The sequence below is a fragment of the Gallus gallus genome, chromosome 11, assembly GCF_016699485.2.
Source record: "Gallus gallus isolate bGalGal1 chromosome 11, bGalGal1.mat.broiler.GRCg7b, whole genome shotgun sequence".
In the NCBI taxonomy this organism is placed as follows: domain Eukaryota; kingdom Metazoa; phylum Chordata; class Aves; order Galliformes; family Phasianidae; genus Gallus; species Gallus gallus.
The window spans coordinates 797,523-818,225 of record NC_052542.1 but is presented as its reverse complement, the minus strand read 5'-3'; the positions used below and the strand labels follow the sequence as shown (position 1 = coordinate 818,225).

Below are 20,703 nucleotides of genomic sequence, written 5' to 3'. Positions count from 1 at the left end.
GAGTCCACGCAAACCTCTGTTTGCATGCTGAGTTCCCCTTTGGGCATCCTGGGACTGCTCTGACACACAGACCCCTCTGTGCGGGGTTTTGGCCGTTTCCTTCCCCTCTGAGCACCAACGTGGAGAAAAGGAGAAGCCAGGGTGGATTGGAGGATAATAAGGATGTGCAAGAAGACGTTCATCACAGAAGTGTGGTCGCTCTTTCAGACAAAGGATAGGTGAACGCTTCCATTGGGACGCTCCCATGCCGCGGCTCTCCAGCCAGGACCCAGCGGTGCCAGGCACAGACCTGCCTGCAGCACAGTGAACTCAAAACTCAGGTATGAACTGCTCGGCTGGAGATGGGGAACGGAGGCTGTGCAGGACCGAGTGGGGCTGCAGCAGAGCAGATGGCCACGCTTGTCAGCCCCATTGGAGGGTTTCCTCCTCTCGGGCACAACGCCGGCATCGTGGACGTTACACCCGTGGTGCACATTGGTTCAGTCTAAGCGTAGTAGTTGTGAATTAAGTTATCTGATGCTTCGCATGACAACGTTAAAAAACCCAACAAACCGGGGCGGGTGGGGGGGTGGGGGGGATTTTAACTGAGAAAAGCCTATGAAAATATACTGGAAATATGGCAAAGAAATCAACATTCTGCTGTATATTGACAGAATTATTTTTATTAAAATACACATCCATGTGCAAGCATTCGTGTGAAGCCGCGTGCTTTGTGGGGCTGTGCAGAAGAACGGGCCCGGTGCACGGGGAGCTCCGTGGCTGCAGGGACTTCTGGTCGGCCCCGGGGTCACAGAAACAGCCACACAGCAGCCCGAGTTGGAGGGACCAACTCTGGATGCTGACGCAGACGGAGGGGGAATGGTGCCGGATGCTGCAACCACATCACGGGGTGTGCTGCAGCTCCCAGGTGGCACGGGGAACATTGGGGAGCTGAGTTTGGGTCTGATCCCAGGTCCGGAGGGGCGCGGGCTGAAGGCAGCACCACAGCACCCAGCTTCTACACTGAGATCTACACGCTGCATGGGCAAGGTGTGGCTGGGGTCAGTGTGAGCTGGGGGACCCATGTGGGGTGGCAATGAGGGGGAGAGTGGGAGAGGATGAGGAAGGGCAGGGCTTCTCAGAGAAGGAGAGAGCAACAGTTCCTTGAACTTCTGTCTGTAGAGCTTCTCTGGAAGAAGAAAGGAGAAGAAAAATCAAATGTGCTGATGACGCTGTTTTGGAAGAGGTGGTCAGCAGCCCATGGGACCGGCGGCCCAGCACAGAGCTGGGCATGACACGACACAGAGCCAGCGAGGCTATCAGCCCCCAGCACAGCTTTAAGGTCATTTCTACCTCTTCTTAACCTTTCCACAGATTCCAATGCCACTTTGCTTCTGGAAAAGGCTTCTGCAGGCAGCCTCTGCTCCCGGCTAACAGCAATAGAATGAGAGGTGGCAGCCTCACGTGGTGCCAGGGGAGGTTTGGGCTGGGTGTGAGGAACAATTTCATCTCAGAAATAGCGTACGGGGCCGCTCGGTCTTTGCAAACACACCTCACGGAGCTTCCCTGCAGCTCCCTCCTCTGCATTTGCAAAGCACGCTCTGTGCACAGCCCTCTCTCTGCAAAACCACTGCTGTGACTCGGATTCGAACCGAGGTTGCTGCGGCCACAACGCAGAGTACTGACCACTATACGATCACAGCTGCACGCGGGGAGGCAGTGCACAGCACTGAGCAGAGGGAGGAGAGAGCCAATGGGGTGGCTGAGGGGCAGGAGCAGTGCAGAATACTGCAGGTCCTTCCGTTCAATCTGACACAGATCCATTAGGATGACAAAAGCAGAAGCAAATCTTCCACTGGTTTTCTGTTTTTGTTGTTATTTTTTTAATTTTCAAACAAAATAAGTCTCGCTACTGATAAATACGAACACTATAATACATTCTATATCTATCCCAAGGCAAGTCCTGTTCATTCAGTGCATCCCAGGCAAGTCAGAAGTTTGGACAGCCTTTCCTTACTGGGGTTGTAGGAGCCATCAGCCTGGACTTCTATGTTCCCTTTTGTCTCTCCGTGCTTGTCCCTCCCAGAATCACTCTGGAGCCTCCTCATCCTTGCAGATGTGATGTGTGTCCATGGACCCCCGGTGCTTTGCCCTTCTGTTTCCCTGGGGATGATGCAGGGGAAGGAGGTTGCTGAGCAGATGAGGACTGCCAGTGCCAGTCCTGTGGGGTTTGTGCACCGGAGTGTTTTCAGGGAGTGCAGCAACACCCCAGGGAAGCATCTCAGCTCTATCTGGAGGCATTTTCTGGTGGTGTGGAACACTATCTTGCTGTACACCTCCTTCTTCAGCTGCAGCTTGGGGCGGGGGACAGGCACTGCAGCACTGTTGCAGCTCCCATCCCCGACTCTGCCCCCACGTAAGCCCATTGGCACGGCCATAGAAAACCTCGCTGGCAGTCCTGAGTCCTCTCTGCCTGTGCCAAGAAGGACTGGGGGCACAGTGGGAAAGCAGGAAGGCCAGAAGCGATTCTCTGCCCTGAAGATCCAGGAAGTGCTGGGAGAGTCCTGGTGCCAATCCAGATGTGTGTGTGACTACTCCCACTCGTCCCCAGGGTGCTTGGCTGCACTGCCCCGACCCAGGCCTCGTGGCCTCCACATGCCGGGCATGCAGAGGAGTCTCAGGTCCTGGGCAGCGGGCAGCTGGGCCCGGGGCACAGCCTGCACCCTGGCAAGGGCTGCCTCCCTCCTGGGTGAATGAGCCTCGGCAGGACAGGGCACCGTGCCACAGTGTTGCTTTGTCCTGGGGCTGCAGAGCCCACAGGGCACTTCCCAGGGCTTTGTGGGCCACGTGCTCCTTTTGAGCCACACAGGCTTCACAGCTCCGCACGTGTCCGGAGCAAGCAGAGTTCCTCAGCTCCTCAGGGACTCCGCCACCAAACGTCAGGGGACACAGCTGGGGGTGTGGGTGGCTTCGGACTCCAGCTCACGGGACACACGCCTGCCTCTCACCACCTGCAAGGCGAGGAGAGGGCCGAACCCTTGGGGGTCGCAGCTCTGCCGGGCTTTGGGGCACAGCCACTGCCACCCACCGGTTGTGCAGCACGCAGGCGGGCAGTGTGCTGAAAACATCCTGTGTTGTGCATCGCTCAGCCCCGTCGCCCCCACAATGGGTGCCTGAGCCTTCATAGACGCCTCGGCTGCCGTATTTGGGCAGTCACGCCTCTAGGGCTGTGTTGGTGTTTGTAACCGAGCTGAGCGTTTGCGGGGGCAGCGCGGCCTCTGACTCATATCCTGCGGTATCCCAGGCACGGCGCGGCTTCTGCAGTCCTGTCTGTGTGCAGAGGCTCCGAAAGACCCCATGGGGACGGCTGTGGGGCCGAGGAGAGGAGTCAGCAGTGCCGGCTGCCAGGGCTGCCTGCAGGGAGCTCGGGGCACATCCGCGCTGTGTGAACCACCGCTGCAGCTGCAAAGCTGGGAGGGCACAGATGGGGCTCGTGTCACCCGCGGGGCCCTCGCAGCCCACAGCACCGCCTCGGGGACACCCCATCCCTTCCCTTCTCCTGCCTCCCTGACCCCCTTAGCCTACGGGCACGGCCCAGCCGCTAGCTACGAGCAGCCCGTCCCGCGGCCCAGCAGCCCCGCACCGCCCCCAGCTGCCCCGTCATGGCGGCGGCTCCGCCATGTTTCTAACAGTCGTTCTGTGAAGCGCGGCGGGTGGAAAGCAGCCTGAGGCGAAAGTAACGGATCTCTGTGAAATGGCGTTGCCTCGCCAGACCGCAGCCCGATGAACGGCAGGAGCTGGAACAGCTCTCGGGAGAGCGAAGCTGTTTCCAGCATTACACTCTGGCGATTGCTGGAAGGGCTGACGCTGCAGATATGGCTCTGCTGCCATTCCCAAGAGGAGCTGAGGACGAATGTAACAGCCTGGGTTGAAAAAAGTACCTCAGAGATCATCCAGTTCCAACCCCCTGCTATGTGCAGGGTCGCCAACCACCACACCAGGCTGCCCAGACCCACATCCAGCCTGGCCTTGAATGCCTGCAGGGATGGGGCATCCACAGCCTCCTTGGGCAACCTGTTCAGTGCGTCACCACCCTCTGGGTGAAAAACTTCCTCCTCATATCCAACCTAAACCTCCCTGTCTCAGTTTAAAACCATTCCCCCTTGGCCTGTCTCTGTCCACCCATGTAGGCAGCCATTCCCCCTCCTGTTTATACGCTCCCATCATAGAAGGCCACCAGATTGCTCAGACACGACCTGCCCTTGGTGAAGCCATGCTGGCTGCCTCAGAACACCTCTTTGTCTTGTATGTGTCCTAACATGGTAACCAGGAGGATCTGCTCCATGATGTTCCCAGGCACAGAGGTAAGGCTCACCAGCCTGTAGTTCCCCGGGTCTTCCTTTCCCCCTTCCTTAAAAATGGGGGTAACGTTTCCCTTTTTCCAATCACCAGGGACTTCACCCAACAGCCATGATATTTCAAATATGATGGAGAACTGCTCAGCAACCACATCAGCCATCTCTCCCAGAACCCCGGGGTGCATATCATCCCGCCCCATGGACTTAGATATGTTCAGTTTCACTATGAGGTCATGGACTCATCCCACTGTTACAGTGGGACAGAATCTGCTCATCTCACCCTCACCCAGACATTCAGAGTGCTGGCAGACATCAAAAGCCTGACCACCAGTGAAGGCTGAGGCACAGCATTACCTGTAAGGTCTTTTCCAACCTGAGTGATTCTGTGATTCTAGGAGCACCTCAGCTTTCTCCATGACTGAGGAAGCCAGTTTTCCATCCTCATTTATCAGACAGGGAACACGCTCTTTGCTCTGTCACCCCCTGTCTATGCACCTACAGAACCCCAGAAAGAACTACGCAAGGAGCCTACAAGACTTGCTTAAAATCATTCTGTTTAGTAGAGATGGGAATCCATTGTCAGTCAGCAGCAATACATTACCTGCAGGTTTTCACCTGGAATGGAAAGAGCTGCAATCAGATATTCCATTCAGTAGAAAATCCAGTTGTGCCTCCTTACCAGACTTCTATAAGCCTGAATGGATCCTGGCTCCACCTCTTGCAGTCAGTCAGGCACATTGCACACACCTGAGCTCCTTTGGGTTGGCCCTGGCTCCTTTGGGTTGGCCCAGGTGCTCAATCACTGCTTCAGGTCGTGACTCGGCATTTCTGCTAAACCTATTCCAGCAGAGAAGAGTAGCCCTCACTTCACAATCACACCTTCTCCATGTCATCACTCTTGGGCAGTACGTTCACTTGTGAACAACTGTTGTCAAGGACAGTACGTTGAGGACTCACTGAGAACCACAGATGTTTACACTGAATCCGACACTGATCCTTTGTGATCACAAAAGCAGGGTCAAATATCCCACTGGTGTTTGTTGCCAAATATCCCACTAGTTTTCTGTTTTTGTTGATATATATTTTTTATTTTCTCGTGAGGCCCCATCTGCAGTACTACATCCAGGTCTGGAGCCCTCAGTACAAGAACGACAGGGAGCTGTTGGAGGGGGCTGTAGGAGGACCACAAAGATGCTCAGAGGGCTGCAGCACCTCCCCTACGAAGACAGGCTGAGGGAGCTGGGCTTGTTCAGCCTGGAGAAGGAAGGCTCCAGGGTGACCTCATTGCAGCCTTCCGGGACTTGAAGGGAGCGTATAAACAGGAGGGAGTCTGCTCTTTGATAGGGCAGATAACAGCAGGACAAGGGGAAGTGGTTTTAAGTTGAGGGAGGGAAGATTTAGGTCGGATGTCAGGGGGAAGTTCTTCACTCTGAGAGTGGTGAGGTGCTGGAACAGCTGCCCAGAGAGGCTGTGGATGCCCCGTCCATCCCTGGAGGTGCTCAAGGCCAGGTTGGATGGGGCCCTGGGCAGCCTGGTGTAGCATTAGATATGGGGGTTGGCGGCCTTGCATGCAGCAGGGGGGGGTTGGAGCTTCATGGTCCTTGACAGCCTTTCCAACCCAAGCCATTCTATGGCTCTATGATGGCAGAGCTCCTCCCTGCCTGCAGTGTCTGAGGCATGGACTCAGATGTGAATGACCAAAATCAAGGGCACAGCCCTGCAGGTACAGCTGATGGCACAGCTCATCCCTGCAGCCCTGCTGTCCCTCACAGCATTTCTGCTTTTCGCTGCTGTTCTGAATGCATGTGATCCAGCCCTTGTCCATAAAATGGGCTCCTCAGGAGTCTCCCAGTGCTTCTCCATTATTGCCATGTAGAGTCCCTGAATTCTCCTGCTTTGTTGAGAAAAGGGAAACATCTGAGCACAGCCACAGGAGATGTCACAGTGTGAGTCCATACTCAGATATCATTGTAGACTTGAGTGCAGTGACTGTGAGAGCAGTGTGTACAGAGGAATTTGTCCATAGATGCTGGCTGATGCTGTTCTTGCAAGCACACCTCCGTTCCCTGCAGCTCCCTCCTCTACATTTGCAAAGTGATGTATGTGCACAGCCTGGTCACTGCAAAACCACTGCTGTGACATGGATTCAAACCGAGGTTGGTGTGGCCACAGCACAGACTGCTCACCACTATAGAATCATGGCTGTACACTGGGAGGCCTCGCACACATTCAAGTGGAGGTAGGAGAGCGTGCTGGCTGCAGCCACCACACCATCCCCTCCCTCCAGCATGGAACAGGCTACCTAGCCCTGCCCTTTTATGTGGGTGGCAGCTTCAGCTGGACCTGGATGCTGCTGCTGGTGCCTCAGCAATGCGGAGGGGGCTCTGATGCTGCTTCGTAAAGCTCTGCGGAAGTTGGGATGGCAGCCTGGGACTGAGGCTGCTGCAAAGGACGGCGTACAAGGGATGGGGTGCCAGGGAACAGGATGGCATGATGAGACTGTAATACAGCAAGTATACACTCAGAGTAGTTCCAGTCAGGGCTACATTATGCAATGAGTCTGCTCAGAGCCTCTCAGTCCACTGCACTCCCTCCCTGCCCAGCCCCCATGAGACCCACAAGGCTTCGGTAGGCAGTGGACGAAGCTGCTGAAGAAGAGCACGGACTGAGAGAGAAAAGGACACCATCCCTCTGTAGTGTGCAAAATCAACCTTTATTTTGGAACTGTGTCCTGCAGGTGGGAGCTGGCAGGGCTGTAGCACCTCGGGATGTGGTGCCATGCAGGGCTCTGGGGAGTCGCTGCTGTCTGCCAGCATCAGGGACCTCCGCAGGAGGCTGAGTGTAAATCTTCCCATCAGGAAGCTGCAATCCTCAATTTGGGTGTCTGCTCTGCATCACACAGCTTGAGGGTTGTTCTTTTTCTGAAGATACTTAACTGCTTTTTTCACCCAAGGTGCGTTTGGTTTTGAACAGACCTTGGTCCCGTTCTTTGTCACAAACCTGCCGAAATCAAAGGTGAAGGTTAGTGGGAAACAGCAGCTATCAGCATTGTCCTGTGCCCTCCTCTTCTCCTCCCTTCTCTGCACACCTTTTCCCTTTTCTCTTCATCTCTACAGTGAGCACATGGTGCCCTATGAGCGGGCTGTCCTGCAGCCTCTAGATCCAGTGCAGATCCTTTGGGAGCCCCTCTAGACTCATGGCATTATAACCTTGCCCCATAGAAGCGACCAGAGAGTCGTGTCCTCCCGTCTGCGCTGCATACAGCCACTCTGCCACCAGCCATCCTTTGGATGGAGACCATGCAGATCTGTCACCAGATGGTGTGGAGGGAAGGCACACACAGTGTCCCAGGAGACAGCACGGTGGTAGGGAAATTACCAGGACTTACACAATTGCTTGTAGAAGACAGTCGTGGGAAGTCTCATAGAAACTCTTCAGCGCTTCGAGACGGAGAGCGAATTTTGTGTGTTCGTAACAGCATTCTGAAGGTGCATATGGGGCTGGAGAAGAGAGAGAGAGAGAGAGACTGAGAACACAGGCTTTGGAAAGCAGTCCTTCAGACTATCTCCATAAGAAGGCTGATGCACACAACGTCCCCCAAATCCTGCAGCTGCCACCTTAAGGAGCCCCATGCTGCCCTCCTGCAGCAGGATGGTGCCCCACCAGCCCCATGCTGACGCCAGCCAGCACAGGGTACCCCATCCCAACCAGGAGCTCTCGGGGTTGCCCCTTCCACGCTGGGCTTCCCCATCCTCCCCAGCGGGACATCCCCAGCCCTGAGCAGGGCTCTGGCAGCCTCACCTGCAGAGCTGTACTGGAAGATGCTGAGGAGCAGCAGGAGCAGCAGGACCAGCTTTGTGCTGAGCATCGTGGCTGTAGGTGGGCTCTTCCTTGATGCAGTGCTGCTGTGCCTCTCTCAGGGAGCTCTGCTAGCTCGGCAGGGAGCTGCTGCAATTTATCCTCTCCAGCGCCTCCCCATTTTAGCTCTTTTCCGACGAATTTCTAGTGAAAGCCCTGTGTGTTTTCTTAGAGCTAGGGGATTTACGTGTCACGTGGTGGCTCTTGGGCTGCAGACAGAGATGATCCCTAGAAAGAAAGGACAAACAGACCCGGTCTACTTCTCTGTAAGTTGAGTCTGGCCTGTGGGAAAGCCACAAAGCTGGTAGGGAAGTGAAATCCTTCTCTCCAGAAGCAGAGAGCAAAACCCACCTTTGGCCTTCAAAACCCACTGAGAGTGATTTTGCGGTGACAAGAAAGGCAGTGCTGTGTTTCATGCACAAAGTCATTTTTTGTCCTGAGAGCCAGAAAGGTGTTAAGGAGAAAGCGCGGATTGACTGGAATCCCTTTCAACAGGAGTGCAGTGGCACTGTCCCCTCTGTCCCCTGTGGCTCAAAGTCTGTGGGGTGTCACACACTGCCAAACATCGCCCCACATTCTATGGAGAGGAACACATACATCTGAACGTAAAAAATCCCCCCTCCATAATGCAAGGGTGCAAGGACACCTGGGGGCAGGTGAACTCTCCCTTGTAGAGTGGTCTCTGCTGCTCAGTCTGCATCCCATAGCCACAAGCAGAGCTCAGAGCAATGCAGGAGCAGCCTCCCCACGTCAGTGTTTCCTGTGCTGTGCTCCTTCCAGCTGCCTCGCCCCAAATGAAGCTCATGGCAAGAGGTGCCATCAGCTTCTGTGTCATTGGGACCTAATGGATGAACCTCCCACTCTTTCAGTGCAGGGATTTGGGCTGGATGTTTGCCTTTCTGGTGTCCTTTAGGGCCAGAACCTAATCGGAGGTGGTCTCATCTTGCCACGGTCAGCAGACGCAGAGCAGGGCACACTCCCACCCTGAGCCCTGGGGCAAGAACCTCTGAGTTCTGAGCGTCCAGCCACCAACATGAGGATGCACCCACTTCACCAATCCTCATCCTTCAATATGGATACAGAGCCACAGCCTGGGGCACCACATCACTGCCTGTACTCATATCCTGCTGTGAGTATACATGTGGGGATGGAGCTTGATGATCTTGGTCCCTTCCAACCTAAGCCATTCCATGATTCCATGTGTCTGTGCACACCTCCCTGTGCAGAAATCACTTGGAAAGAGAAGATGCTGGACTAAGTCTGAACAGCTGTCAGGGGCCTCCAGTTGGCCAGAACATTGAGGAGACTCTGTCTGCTCCTTTTTTTCATTAACAACTCTGCAAAATCAAAGAACTGAAAACACCCAAAGCAACATTTTGTCAGACCATATGTGAAGGACCCTAGTAGGGAATCTTGAAAAACCCAGCAACCATAGGAGCACAAGGTAGGCTAGACAAAAATAATGCTTTTATAAATAGGCCAAATAAGCTTATATATAACAGTACCGTTCCTCCTGGCTTGTGTACAACCCAGTGACTCAACATCTCCATGGGCTGCAATGAGTTCCCCATGCTACTGATCCCCAAAAGCATCTTTCCATCCTCCCACAGGTTTTGTGAGTCCTCCCTTCCCTTCTCAGCCACTTCTCTACCTCTGATGTGCCCCGAGCAAGAAGGAAGCATTTTGGGGACTGGTAGGCATGACTTTGCTGCAGGCCCATGGCATGCCTCAACCTGGGCTGGAGCTTTCCCAGCCATATGTGCAAGGGAGGACTGCAGGCACAGGGACACCCACACAGGGCTCTGGATGGAGCAGGCATGAGGAAGTAAGTAAAATGAAGCAGGATCTGTGCTTGTTTTTTTTGGCACTGCTTCCTCTTCCTCAGGTTTTCAAGCCACCCCTATCACAGTCAAACAATGCACAATTCCCTGGAGATGCCTTGATGTTTATCCTTAAGGGTTTGTTTTTTTTTTGCAAGGAAAAGATTGGTGTGCAGTTATGAACTGAGGGATGCTGGAAAGTCCCGAAGCTGGCTAAAGTTCCCTTTCCTTTGAGCAGGCAAAGGAGAATTTGCTTGCTTACATGAAAAATAAACAGCATTATCCTGATTGGTACTGTGGAACATGGTTTAGTGGGCAGTATTGGTGGTAAGTTGGACGAGATCTTGGAAATCTTTTCCAACCGTGGTGATTCTACGATTCTGCAGAAGGAGGAAGAGGGGAGCTTGGGGACACCTCAGGTGCAAGGTTTGCCAGCACCTGTATCACTGTGGGGAAGGATTTGGGCATAACAAGCCACATTCTTGGGAACGGGGTCTCAGCAGATAATCGTGCTCTGCTGGAAAAACACATCTGGGAGCAGCCATGCAGTTGTCACACACTCTGTGGCCCCAGCTCTGTTTTGAATCATGACAGCTCCTACAGGCTGGAAAGTTTTAAAGGAGGAAAGCAAGAGTCCCTCCCAAAGCCTGCTTCCTATGGCTGGACACTGGGGACCACCGAGTGCTGAAAGCTGGGGATCCACCAAAGCGCATCCTGTGCAGAAAGTCCTGCATGCAGCCCTAAGACACAGGGGCTGCAGGAAGGACGTGTCCAGAAGGCTTTCCTCAGAGGATCATCTGAGCAACTTGCCGACACCAGCTCTTTCCTGTGCCCAGAAGCCAGGAAGTCACCACCGCCAGGCAGGAAAAATAATAATCAGGTGCTGACAGTTCTCTCAAATTGGAGCAGAAAAGTGACAGAGCTGCAGGAAGGATATGCCCACAGGGGTCCCTTCCACAGCCCCTATGATTCTATGGCTCTATGAACACCCTCCAGCTTAACAAAGAAGAGTGGACCTGGGGTGTGAGGAGGAGCTGCTGCTCCCAATGGATAGAATCTGCTCTTCTGTGTATGGTGGAAACAGTGTTTGGTGAGGACTTCAGCCTCCTTTCCAATCCTGACTGTTCTTGAGTTCCTGGAGCTGGAACAGCAGTGGAGAACTGTCATGCCCTTGGTGCCTTCTTTACTGTAAGGCTGTCCCTAACCAACAGCATCACTGGGTTCACAGTATCTGGGACATTCAGGAGAAAGGAGAAGTGACTGCGGTTGGAAGGCGGTGGGGCTGCAAAGACACAGCTCGGTAGGAGCAGCTCAGCCAACAGCTCCAGGAGAGAATAATGGATCCCTGACAGAGACTAAAACACAGAGAGAGGTGAGAGACCTCAGAAGGGGGCGTGCCCCACTCTACTGACCCAGCATTAGTGAACGGGTGTATGTTAATTTGAGCAGAGGCTGTCCTGTGCAAGCGCAGGCTGATGTAATACTTCATAGAAAAACCACAACACCAAGCAGGGACGGGGCTGACATTTCTTAAGTCACAGTCTACATCCCAGCACGCACAGTGACTTCACAGGTGAGGTGATGTCCCTCCGGGTCTGAGCACAGCAGACAGCCAGGTGCCAGCAGCGGGGGCCACTGACAGCCCCAAATACAGCAAAGTGAGGAATTAGTCCAGGATTCATTGTAGGAGGTATGGAGCAGCAGGTCATGGGTCCAGAGACACAGCCACAACACCAAGAGATCTACCCATCCATCCATCCATCCATCCATCCATCCATCCATCCATCCAGAAGATAAGCTATCTACAGCAAACAGGGCCAGAGTAACAATATCAGATTAGTGCTCCTACAACACCCAAACCAGGGACTGAAGACCCAACCCTGGGCTTCAATAGGCCTTCTGGCCTTGATCAGAGAGTGTGGGGTGGGAGACCATCCACGGGTCAGACTGGTCAGGGTGAGTATGGCCAACGTGTACCTTCAAGGGCTGCCAGTGTGCCACCTGATGGACGCCGTGGGGAGGTGAAGGAATGGAACCATTCAGCTGCTGCCTTGGAGCTCCATGCACTCAGTCACCAGACTGCCCCGTCCCAGGGCCAGCCACATCCACTCAGTGCATGGGAAGTGATTTATCACTGTCTGCCTCCGAACTCACTCATTTATGCAGCCTCCCCCTCATCTAATAACAGAAGAGGAAAAAAACCACTCTTTCTACAGAGCTCCTTACCCTCAAAGTGACCTTCCTGGCCTGGTGATTCATCAGGGGAAGTACTGGAGGATGTTCCCCACGCGCCGCTGCTGGCAGTGCAGCAGAGTGGGGCAGGATGCAGGAGCAGCCCTGGCCTGGGGGACATCCTAGCCAGCCCTGGTCTGAACCTCCCGAGGACAGTGGTTTTTAACATAAGAACTTTATTTTTGTTACTAGTACAAAAATTCAATATAAATCCCATTCACATACACTCATACAGACTCGATACACAAACAAATCAGAGCTGACAGTGGTCACTGCACTCCAGAACAAAAGGACCCCTCGTGCAGCCTGTCCCCCACAAGCTGGGCTCCTGCCTGCCATGGGTTGGGATCTGCCCCTGTTGCAGCCTCAGCCCACAGGTGAAAGCCTGCCCAAGGACAGCGTGACAGCACTGTGCCCCGGGCAAGGAGCAGGGATGGGATGAGCACAGCTGGTCTGGAAGGGGGAAGGCTGTGGTAAAGCATTTGCCAGCTCCATTTGCTGTAGTGCCTGGACCTGCGTGGGGCCCTGCTCCCACGGACACGAGCAAGCCAGCCAAGCCCAGCAAGACAACAGACACAGTGCAGTGTTTTCCAGTGTTCCCAGCATTGTACACACGCTGTGATGCTCCACTAGCAAGGCCAGCAGGCGACATGCACTCACAAGAACTGCAAAACTTTATTACAAAAATAGTTGTTTCTGATATTTCATATAAAAGAGCTATAGTATACCACAAACTGCAAGGCTGTGAACCCCAAGGGGGGGTGGGAGGCGCTGCTGGCAGTGCCTGCAGGTAGATCAGCCCCAGGTGGAGTTGCAGGGCTGGAGCTGCACAGCTGCCAAACATGGGTGGGTTTCAGCCCAGATCCCTGTCAATCCTCTCTCCCTCCCATACCTGCAAAGCCCTGGATGGATTTGTCTCAAGCCAAAAAATAAGAGGTTGAGCGATAGCGGAAAACAGCACTGCAGTCATCCTTCCACCTGCAGGGCTGGGCGGATGCCCTGATAACGTCTGATGGATCCGACAGTCCAGCTTTCCTCTAGGTGGCCTTTACACCTGGCTCATCGTTCTGGCTTTGATTATCCTGCTTATTACCTTTTTGCTTTCTTTTTCTATGTATGGTTTGGGGTCCAATCCGCTGAGAGTGGTTGGAGGAGAATCTTTGATATGTAACCTCACTATGAACCCTGGGAATGTAGCTCTACCTACAAAGCATGCTGTCATGGAGACCTTTACATGCTCAGGCAAAAGGCATACTGGAGTAAAAGTTAAATGAGGGCTTTCAGGAGCTTTTTACATACAGCAGTGTCTAGATGTGTGAAAATGAGAAACAATTTAGGTTAAAAAGCCCTCCTTTGGTACTGCAACAGTGCTTGCATAGCCAGCTGATATACATGGGTATATATATGTAATGTCTGAAAGCTGGATGACCTCTGCTGGCTCTAGACATTAAATACCCAATTAAATGGAGTGTTTAATCAGCCCATGGAGAGCCAGCACCCAGCTTACTGCCAGCATCAGTTTAGCTCTGACAGAGCAGCGAACTGAAGTGCAAAGAAAGAAACGACTGGAAGTTTGTAAGTGCAGACTCAGTGCTTTGGTGTTGGGATTGCTCATGGTGGCAGAGCCCAAGTCCAGCAGAGGGGGTGGGTGGGTACAAAGCTTCTCAGCTGAATGATGATGAAACATGGGAAAATCCCCAACGTTTGCTACTGCCCACCACTTGGCAAGCAGCCCCCAGCACAGCAACATCCTCTCCACAGAACAGTGCCAGAGAAAGGAACGTCTCATCTGTTCCTAAAATGTTGCCATTGGCCAATGAGAACTTAGGGTATGTATATTTTTTGACACTCTGCTCTGAAAAAGTTCTCAGCTTTCTTAGGAACTGCTTTGTTCTGGTCACCAGTCCAGCAGAAGCTTAGCTTTCCTGCAGCAGCACACACATGTTCTAGGCCAAAAATGTCCACGCCATACAGCATTCAGATTACTTCCATTGGATAGACGTTGTCTCGGTGTCCCTCCTTCAGGTAGAGCAAGGCTTCGACCATTTCTCTTGACGTTGTTTCTGGTCTGATTTCAAATTTTACATAAGCCCATCTGGCTGCAACACCACAAGCAATCAGGACACCTATCAGGGCGACAGGGATGACTAAGTACATCTGGGACCCTGACAAGGAGCTGAGTGCAGGTGGGTGGCTTGGGCTTCCTGTAGCCTGTGCTCTGGCTTGGTCTGAGAATATCTGACTGGTGAAAACTAACATATCTAGAGGACCTTGCTTTCCCGAGGGCAATAAATGATCTAATGTCCCAGTACCAAATGCAGAGGAACTGAAATTTTTGTTGGCATGGACATAAGGACCTTCATCTATGGCAGTTGTGGGGTTTTGGGTAGGAGATGGAGAAGCCTGCGGTGTGGATGGGACCATGCCGACCTCTGTGATGTGTGGGGTGGAGGGGAGAGCTGAACTCCTCAAAGCAGTGCCTGATGTGCTGCCTCTTGCACTGATTGTGTCCAGGGGGACGTTTGTAGGAAGACTAGGATGGTCCAGTCCTTTGGAAATGGATGCAGGGTCGGAGGTTGAGGTCGAAGTCGTGCCTCGGACATCACCCGCAGCACTTGTAGCATATCCTGCAGGTTCTTCTTTGCTGTCAGAGTCACGTGCAGGAGCTGTGGGGTATGAGGTGCGCTGGCCGAGGGCCATGTCCACTGCATCAGCTGTTGAATGCGCCGATGTTAAGGATTCTCTGTTTGCTTCTGAAACGACTTCAGAGTGCGTAGCGACTCCCGATGTCACAGCAGATGGCCCTGCAGAGAAGTGCGTGGCGTTCTGCATGGCTGGGCTGGGTTTGCTGGTCGCCTCTGTGCTGGCAGCAGGAGTGGGTGCTCTCTCTGACGCTGCAGTGGCAGCAGTGGCTGGAGGTGAAGGTGGTACTTGGAGACCGGTGTGCTTCTGGAAGATGCCAGGCTCTTTGGGCACCGCTGCTGCAGGGGAAGTGTCAGCCCGGGGAAGTGGGGATGCTGCCGAGGCCTTTTCCTGGTCCAGTTTCTTCACGATCTTCTCCACCCACGGTTCATATGGATTTGCACAAATTTCTCTGTTCCTCTTAGTAGTAAATCTGAAATGAACATAAAGGGAGATCACTCACTAGGTAAGGATAACAGCGCCTTACAGGGTGGTGCAGAAAGCATTGGCGCAGGAATGCTGAGCAATGCTGACTCTCTTAAGCCCCTTCCATCAGGCTGGATGGATCGTCTGTCTTTGGGAAGGGCAGGTGCCTCAGATCCCACGTGGATCAGCAAAAGCTGAACATGACTCAGAGGTGAAGGGCTTTAAATCACAGCCACCACTGGCTCTGTTTCCAGCAGCTCTTTGCTCTCAAACAAGGATATCTGATGGCAGTGTTTATATTTACTCAGCTGGGGAGGGAACACATCGAGGCACCCAGACAGAGGCTACTTACATGATGGCTTTCTTGGTGCACTGGGGTTCAGTCTCGCGGTAGCTCTTTATCTGCCTCTGATCTATGGCACGGTGGAAAGAGATGCACCATTTTGAACACTTCAGAGGTGCTCTGGGTTGCCCTGAAATAAAACATTCAACACATTAAACACTGGCTTTTTATTAGGCACAGTAAACGCTGGCTTTGATTATTCTTTCTCCCTCTCTAGGGAAAAGGAGTCCGAAGCTTGCCATGGAAGCTTCCAACCGCTGATAAAATGAGACGTATCTATCCCATAAAAGCCATGATTGTTTGGTCGTATGATACCTACAGAGAAAAAAAAACAGAAAAAAAGCACTGTCCAAACTGTGAGGCTCTTGGAACACCACTGCAGCCTGCCCAGGGTTGGGAGCCAATGGCACCTTTCCCCTTTGGTGAAGGGACAGGAGCACATCTGGTGCCCAGAAGATGCATTTCTCCACCCCCCAGCGACCTGCTGTATCACTAAGAGGCTCTCAGTGCAGGTCAGAGTGCAGGACAATTGTCCTGTTCTTATCTGCATTATTCACATCTCTTTCCGCTGCGGGGCTTCCCCTCCTAGCAAGCATCCTGCAGCTCTGAACGCTGCTGTAAAGCAAAGCTGCAGAGAAAGAGGGCTTTGACAAAGCCACGCTGCTCCCGCAGCCTTTATCTGTGTGGGGATACCATCCCAGCAGCCCGGCTTCAAAGCCACAGCACTTTCACCAAACATCTGCTTTCTATTTCCACGGGAAAATACAGTTTTCATTTGGCCAAGTGTAAAAACATCCTCCCCTTGTCTGACATAGGGGTGAAGGCAGTCCCACCGCTGGGGAGAACGCAGCCATGCCAAGAAGAGGCGCCTGCCAAGCGAGTGGACATTGCACAACACAGTGAGATGTTTCTGCTCTCATGGGGGGAACCAGGCTTAGAAACAGAGATCCTGATTTATCCCAGGGCCCTGCAAAGAGAGGAGCTGGAGTCTGGCTCAGCCCACATAGAATCTACAAAATGTCGTCTGTTGATTCCCAATGGATCTGGTGAATTTGGTGGAGTTCAGCTGAGAACGACTCAAGCACCAGGTGTGAGAAGCAGCACTGCTCCGGGAACGGCCCCAGCTCTTCTGGTTGCAAAGAAATCACGAGCAAACACTCCTGCTGCCCTTCTGCAGAAGCACATTTCAACCTCTGCACCTCTGCAGTGCTAAAGCAAAGCCCTTTGTTCGGCCTGTGATATCTTCTGTGGCACCTTAAGGTCAAGAATGCCCTCTCCCTGAGCTCACGGGTACGACCGAATTCCCCGTTAAGTCTCACTGCCCATGGCACACGCTGCTGCTGCTTTCTGCTTTCAGAGCCCCATTTAATGAATCATGAAGGTTGGAAAAGACCTCTCAGCTCCCTAAGTCCAACCCAACCCCCACCGTGCCCACTGCCCATGATCTTCAGTGCCACATCCCCATGGCTCTGGGACACCTCCATGGACGGGGACTCCCCCACCTCCCTGGGCAGCTGTGCCACTGCCTGACTAGTGATGCACGAGGGCCCGATCCATCCCCACTTGGACTGATTTTCTGATGGTTTTCCACTTCTGACCTGGGTCAGCCCTGGAGAACCTGCCTGAAGGGGCGAGGAGAGGACGGAGCTCCGTGCCCAGCTGCTCTCCTGGCTGTCCTTGTTCCTCCCGTCTGGTGGCAGCAGGACACACGCCTCAATAAGGCCTCTGCCCCTTTCTGCGTTCATCCCTTTGACCTGGGCAAAGTCTAGTTTTGCTGGCACTGCCAAGAAGCCTCCCAGCAATCCGCCCTGATCTGTTTGTACAGCAACCACCACTCTGCACGTAGACAGCTTACGCTGAGACCAACCCAGGAGAAACCGTGCCCATCTCCCCTCAGTCCTCCAACACCCCCTGCAAGCTGAGATCTTCACGTGGCCAACAGGAGAGCTTCCAACCTGTGCAAGCATGGCCACGCAGACGTGAGCATCCCAAAGGCCAGTGCAGACAGACAGACAGACTGGCAGACTACCATCCTCAGGCAGGATGCTGCCCCAAAGGCACGTCCCTGGGGCTCTGCACTGCTCTCCGCTGTAGACCACCAGAAAGCCTCTGATGCTCCCCCAACCGCCCTCAGAAATGACAAAAGCCATCAGCAGGGCTGCACGGCTTCCTTGCAGCCAGGCTGTTTGCTCCCCGACAGCTTCCTACCCAGCCTGTTCCTGCCACAGGATTTCCCAAGCCAAGGAAGGCGTGAGGTCCCTTCATGCCTGTAACCTGATCCAGAGCTGACTTCCTGCTGTGTACAATCCCCTGGCCCCACGCACTAACATCCAATTCCCCAGTCCCTTGCATAAAGTCATAATCCCTCACGTGGAGCCACAGATCCCTCCGTGAAACCGCAGACCCCTGCATGAAGCCATAAACCCCTTTATGAAGCCGCAGACCCCTGCATGAAGCCATAAACCCCTTTATGAAGCCACAGACCCCTCCATGACACCACAGACCCCTCTGTGAAGCCACAGACCCCTCCCAGCTCTCGTGGGGAGCCAAGGCTTGGACCCAGAGCTCTCACCTCCAGCCATAGCTGCCAGGCACAAGACCCTCAGTGCAAACGGGATCTGGAGAGAAGCAACCCTCATGTTCCCGTGGTGGGAAGCAGGAGAGCTACACGGAGAAGGATGATGGGTGGTCAGTTTCACTCCTGGCTGCCTACAGCATCCTCCGGAGCAACGCAGCTGCAGCAGCTCATTCCAGGAGTATGAAGCCGAGACAGGACTCCAGCTTCTATGTATCTCCACAATCATGTGACGACAGGCAGGAGGCGGAGGAAGAGCCAGGCAGGGAAGGAATAGTGCTTGTGCTGTGGAATGGGACAGCTGCTGGAATTCCCCACTGAGGTGACATCGCCTTCTGGCAGCTTTCCAGCCCCCTGGCAAGGGCTCAAGAAGCAGAGCTGGCCACTTCACGTGGCTCTCACCCACTGCCCATAGGCTTGCAGAGCTCTCTCCAACCTCAGCCCGCTGCTCCAATACATGTAAAGCTCACGTTATTCACTCCGAAGGCAAAAAGCAGCCCTTCCTTTTCAGCAGCAGCACCGGTTGTTGGGCCAAAAAGGGTGGGTTTGCTAATTGTTTTCACAAGCCATCAGCTAATCTGACAAGCCAGACTGCCTCCTGGGAGACGAGAGCAGCCAAAGCTGCAACAGAAAGGCAGTTCCTCCCCAGGTACTGTTTGCTCCGGGGCACACTGCCCACCATCTGCTTGTCCGTACAGCCCTGAGCTTTGGTAGAGGGCACGCTGTCAGCCATTGGGGTCTACGAGCACCAAGAGCGGCCGGGGGCTTCCCAGCCCCAGGTCCGGTGTGGACACGCCAGCACTGCGCTCACATCCTGCACCTTTGCTTTCTCTTTCGTGCCAAATCCCAGATGAATAGGAAATGTTTTTTGCCCTGCCAGCTTGCACAGCTGAAAACTCAAGATAAGACTACAGCTGAGACAGTGCGGCTCTACTTCTTAAAAAGCCCATCCCAGGGATTTCTCAGGGCTGTGGAGGAGACCTGGAGCTCCTCCGCTGTGGGAAATTCCAATCATTTCAGATAAGGATTTTATTCCACAACAGAGTAAAACCCCCCAAAGTTGCCATAAAAAGAACTGTTAAAACTTCAGGTGAGAAATTCCAGCCTCCAAAATTAGCCCCTGTTTACGCTGTAATGGACAAGCGTGTTTTGAGTATACGTGCATTCAATTCAGCCCTGAGTTAATCTGATGCAGGCAGAGCAGAACGTGCCCTGTGTGCCAGGTTGCTGCCCTCTCAGCCATAGGGGAAACTTTGATTACAGGAAAAGGCACTGCCCGAGGCTGCTTCTGCTGCACGGATATCACCCTCAGCAGTGGGTAAAACCTATGGAGAGGCTCCAGGAGCTGCTGGAGCCCAGGAGGTATTTCTATGGGAACCAGTGACAAACAACAGGCTTCGTCCTGCTCTGATGGTTAAGGGTCTCGGGATGATTTTAGTTACGATGGAAATTCCCTGTCCAAGTCTGATTGCCTTCACTGGTTTTAGTTTTGCTTTGGTTTATGGCAACAGCAAGAGGATATCCAGTGTGGGCAGTGCCCACCTGCGAGCACGGACTGCAGTGCTCAAGCAATAGAGCACAATCCTGGGAGCCACATAAAAACAGCTTCCAGAAAGCAGGCAGCTTCCAGGAAAACCAAGATCTGAGCAGCTGCCCTACAAAAATGAAACCGTATAGCCGAGGACTGAGGGGAAAGCAAGCCCATTGGGAACACCACGTCTTTCCAGTGCCAGCTACAGCTCATTGCAGCTATTTCTTCCTTAGGATGATTGGAAGGGGACTTCCTTGGGTCACCCCTAGCATGCAGGGGCACATGGAAAGGGTTGCAGAACACCCTCGGCACGTTTGCTGGTGATCCGAAATGGCTGAGCTGACCCACCTAAAGGCTGTGCAGCCATTCAACAAGAGCAGGACAGGCTCCTCTCTGCCCGACTCACCGGTCTGAGGGGGTTCCATGTGAGCAAGCGGAGGGTCCTGAACCTGGGGGGAATCACAGAGTCACCAAGGTTGGAAAAGACCTCATCTGGTCGAACCATCCATCTCCCACCAATACTGCCATTAAACCACATCACTCAGTGCCACATCTGCACAGTTCTTGGCCACCCCAAGGCACTGCGGCTCCCTCACCTCCCTGGGCAGCTGTGCCACTGCCTCACTGCTCTTCTCAGAAGCTTTTCCTACTATCCAGCCTGAAACAGAGGAACAACCACACGCATCAATATAGGTTAGGGGGTGATTTGCTCAAAAGGAGCCCTGCAGAGAAGGACCTGGGCGTCCTGGTGGCCAGCACCAAGGCTGGCCAAGAAAGCCAATGGCATCCTGGGGTGCATCAAGAAAAGAGTGACCAGCAGGGCAAGGGAGGGCCTTGCTCTTTTGTTCTTTGTCCTTTGTTCTTTATGACTACAAAGGCAGATGAAAAAAGGAGAATCA

General features: G+C 53.5%; 2 protein-coding genes and 1 non-coding gene across 3 annotated transcripts; all 3 read right to left on the bottom strand.

Moving 5' to 3' along the window:
* Nucleotides 1–1,610: 1,610 nt before the first annotated feature.
* Nucleotides 1,611–1,682, bottom strand: TRNAH-GUG. Its single transcript has one exon. It is a non-coding gene; the product is annotated as a tRNA-His (tRNA).
* A 5,349-nt stretch (nucleotides 1,683–7,031) lies between these two features.
* Nucleotides 7,032–8,268, bottom strand: CCL17 (C-C motif chemokine ligand 17). Its single transcript, NM_001293309.2, has 3 exons — nucleotides 8,139–8,268; nucleotides 7,726–7,837; nucleotides 7,032–7,337 (listed from the first exon to the last, which is right to left on the bottom strand). The coding sequence occupies exons 1-3, from the start codon at nucleotides 8,203–8,205 to the stop codon at nucleotides 7,232–7,234; spliced, it is 285 nt and encodes a 94-aa protein (NP_001280238.1). The 5' UTR covers nucleotides 8,206–8,268; the 3' UTR covers nucleotides 7,032–7,231.
* Nucleotides 8,269–12,406: 4,138 nt separating this feature from the next.
* CX3CL1 (C-X3-C motif chemokine ligand 1) lies at nucleotides 12,407–18,486 on the bottom strand. The gene is made up of 3 exons (NM_001077232.2): nucleotides 18,271–18,486; nucleotides 15,708–15,828; nucleotides 12,407–15,362 (listed from the first exon to the last, which is right to left on the bottom strand). The coding sequence occupies exons 1-3, from the start codon at nucleotides 18,335–18,337 to the stop codon at nucleotides 14,225–14,227; spliced, it is 1,326 nt and encodes a 441-aa protein (NP_001070700.1). The 5' UTR covers nucleotides 18,338–18,486; the 3' UTR covers nucleotides 12,407–14,224.
* Nucleotides 18,487–20,703: the final 2,217 nt, after the last annotated feature.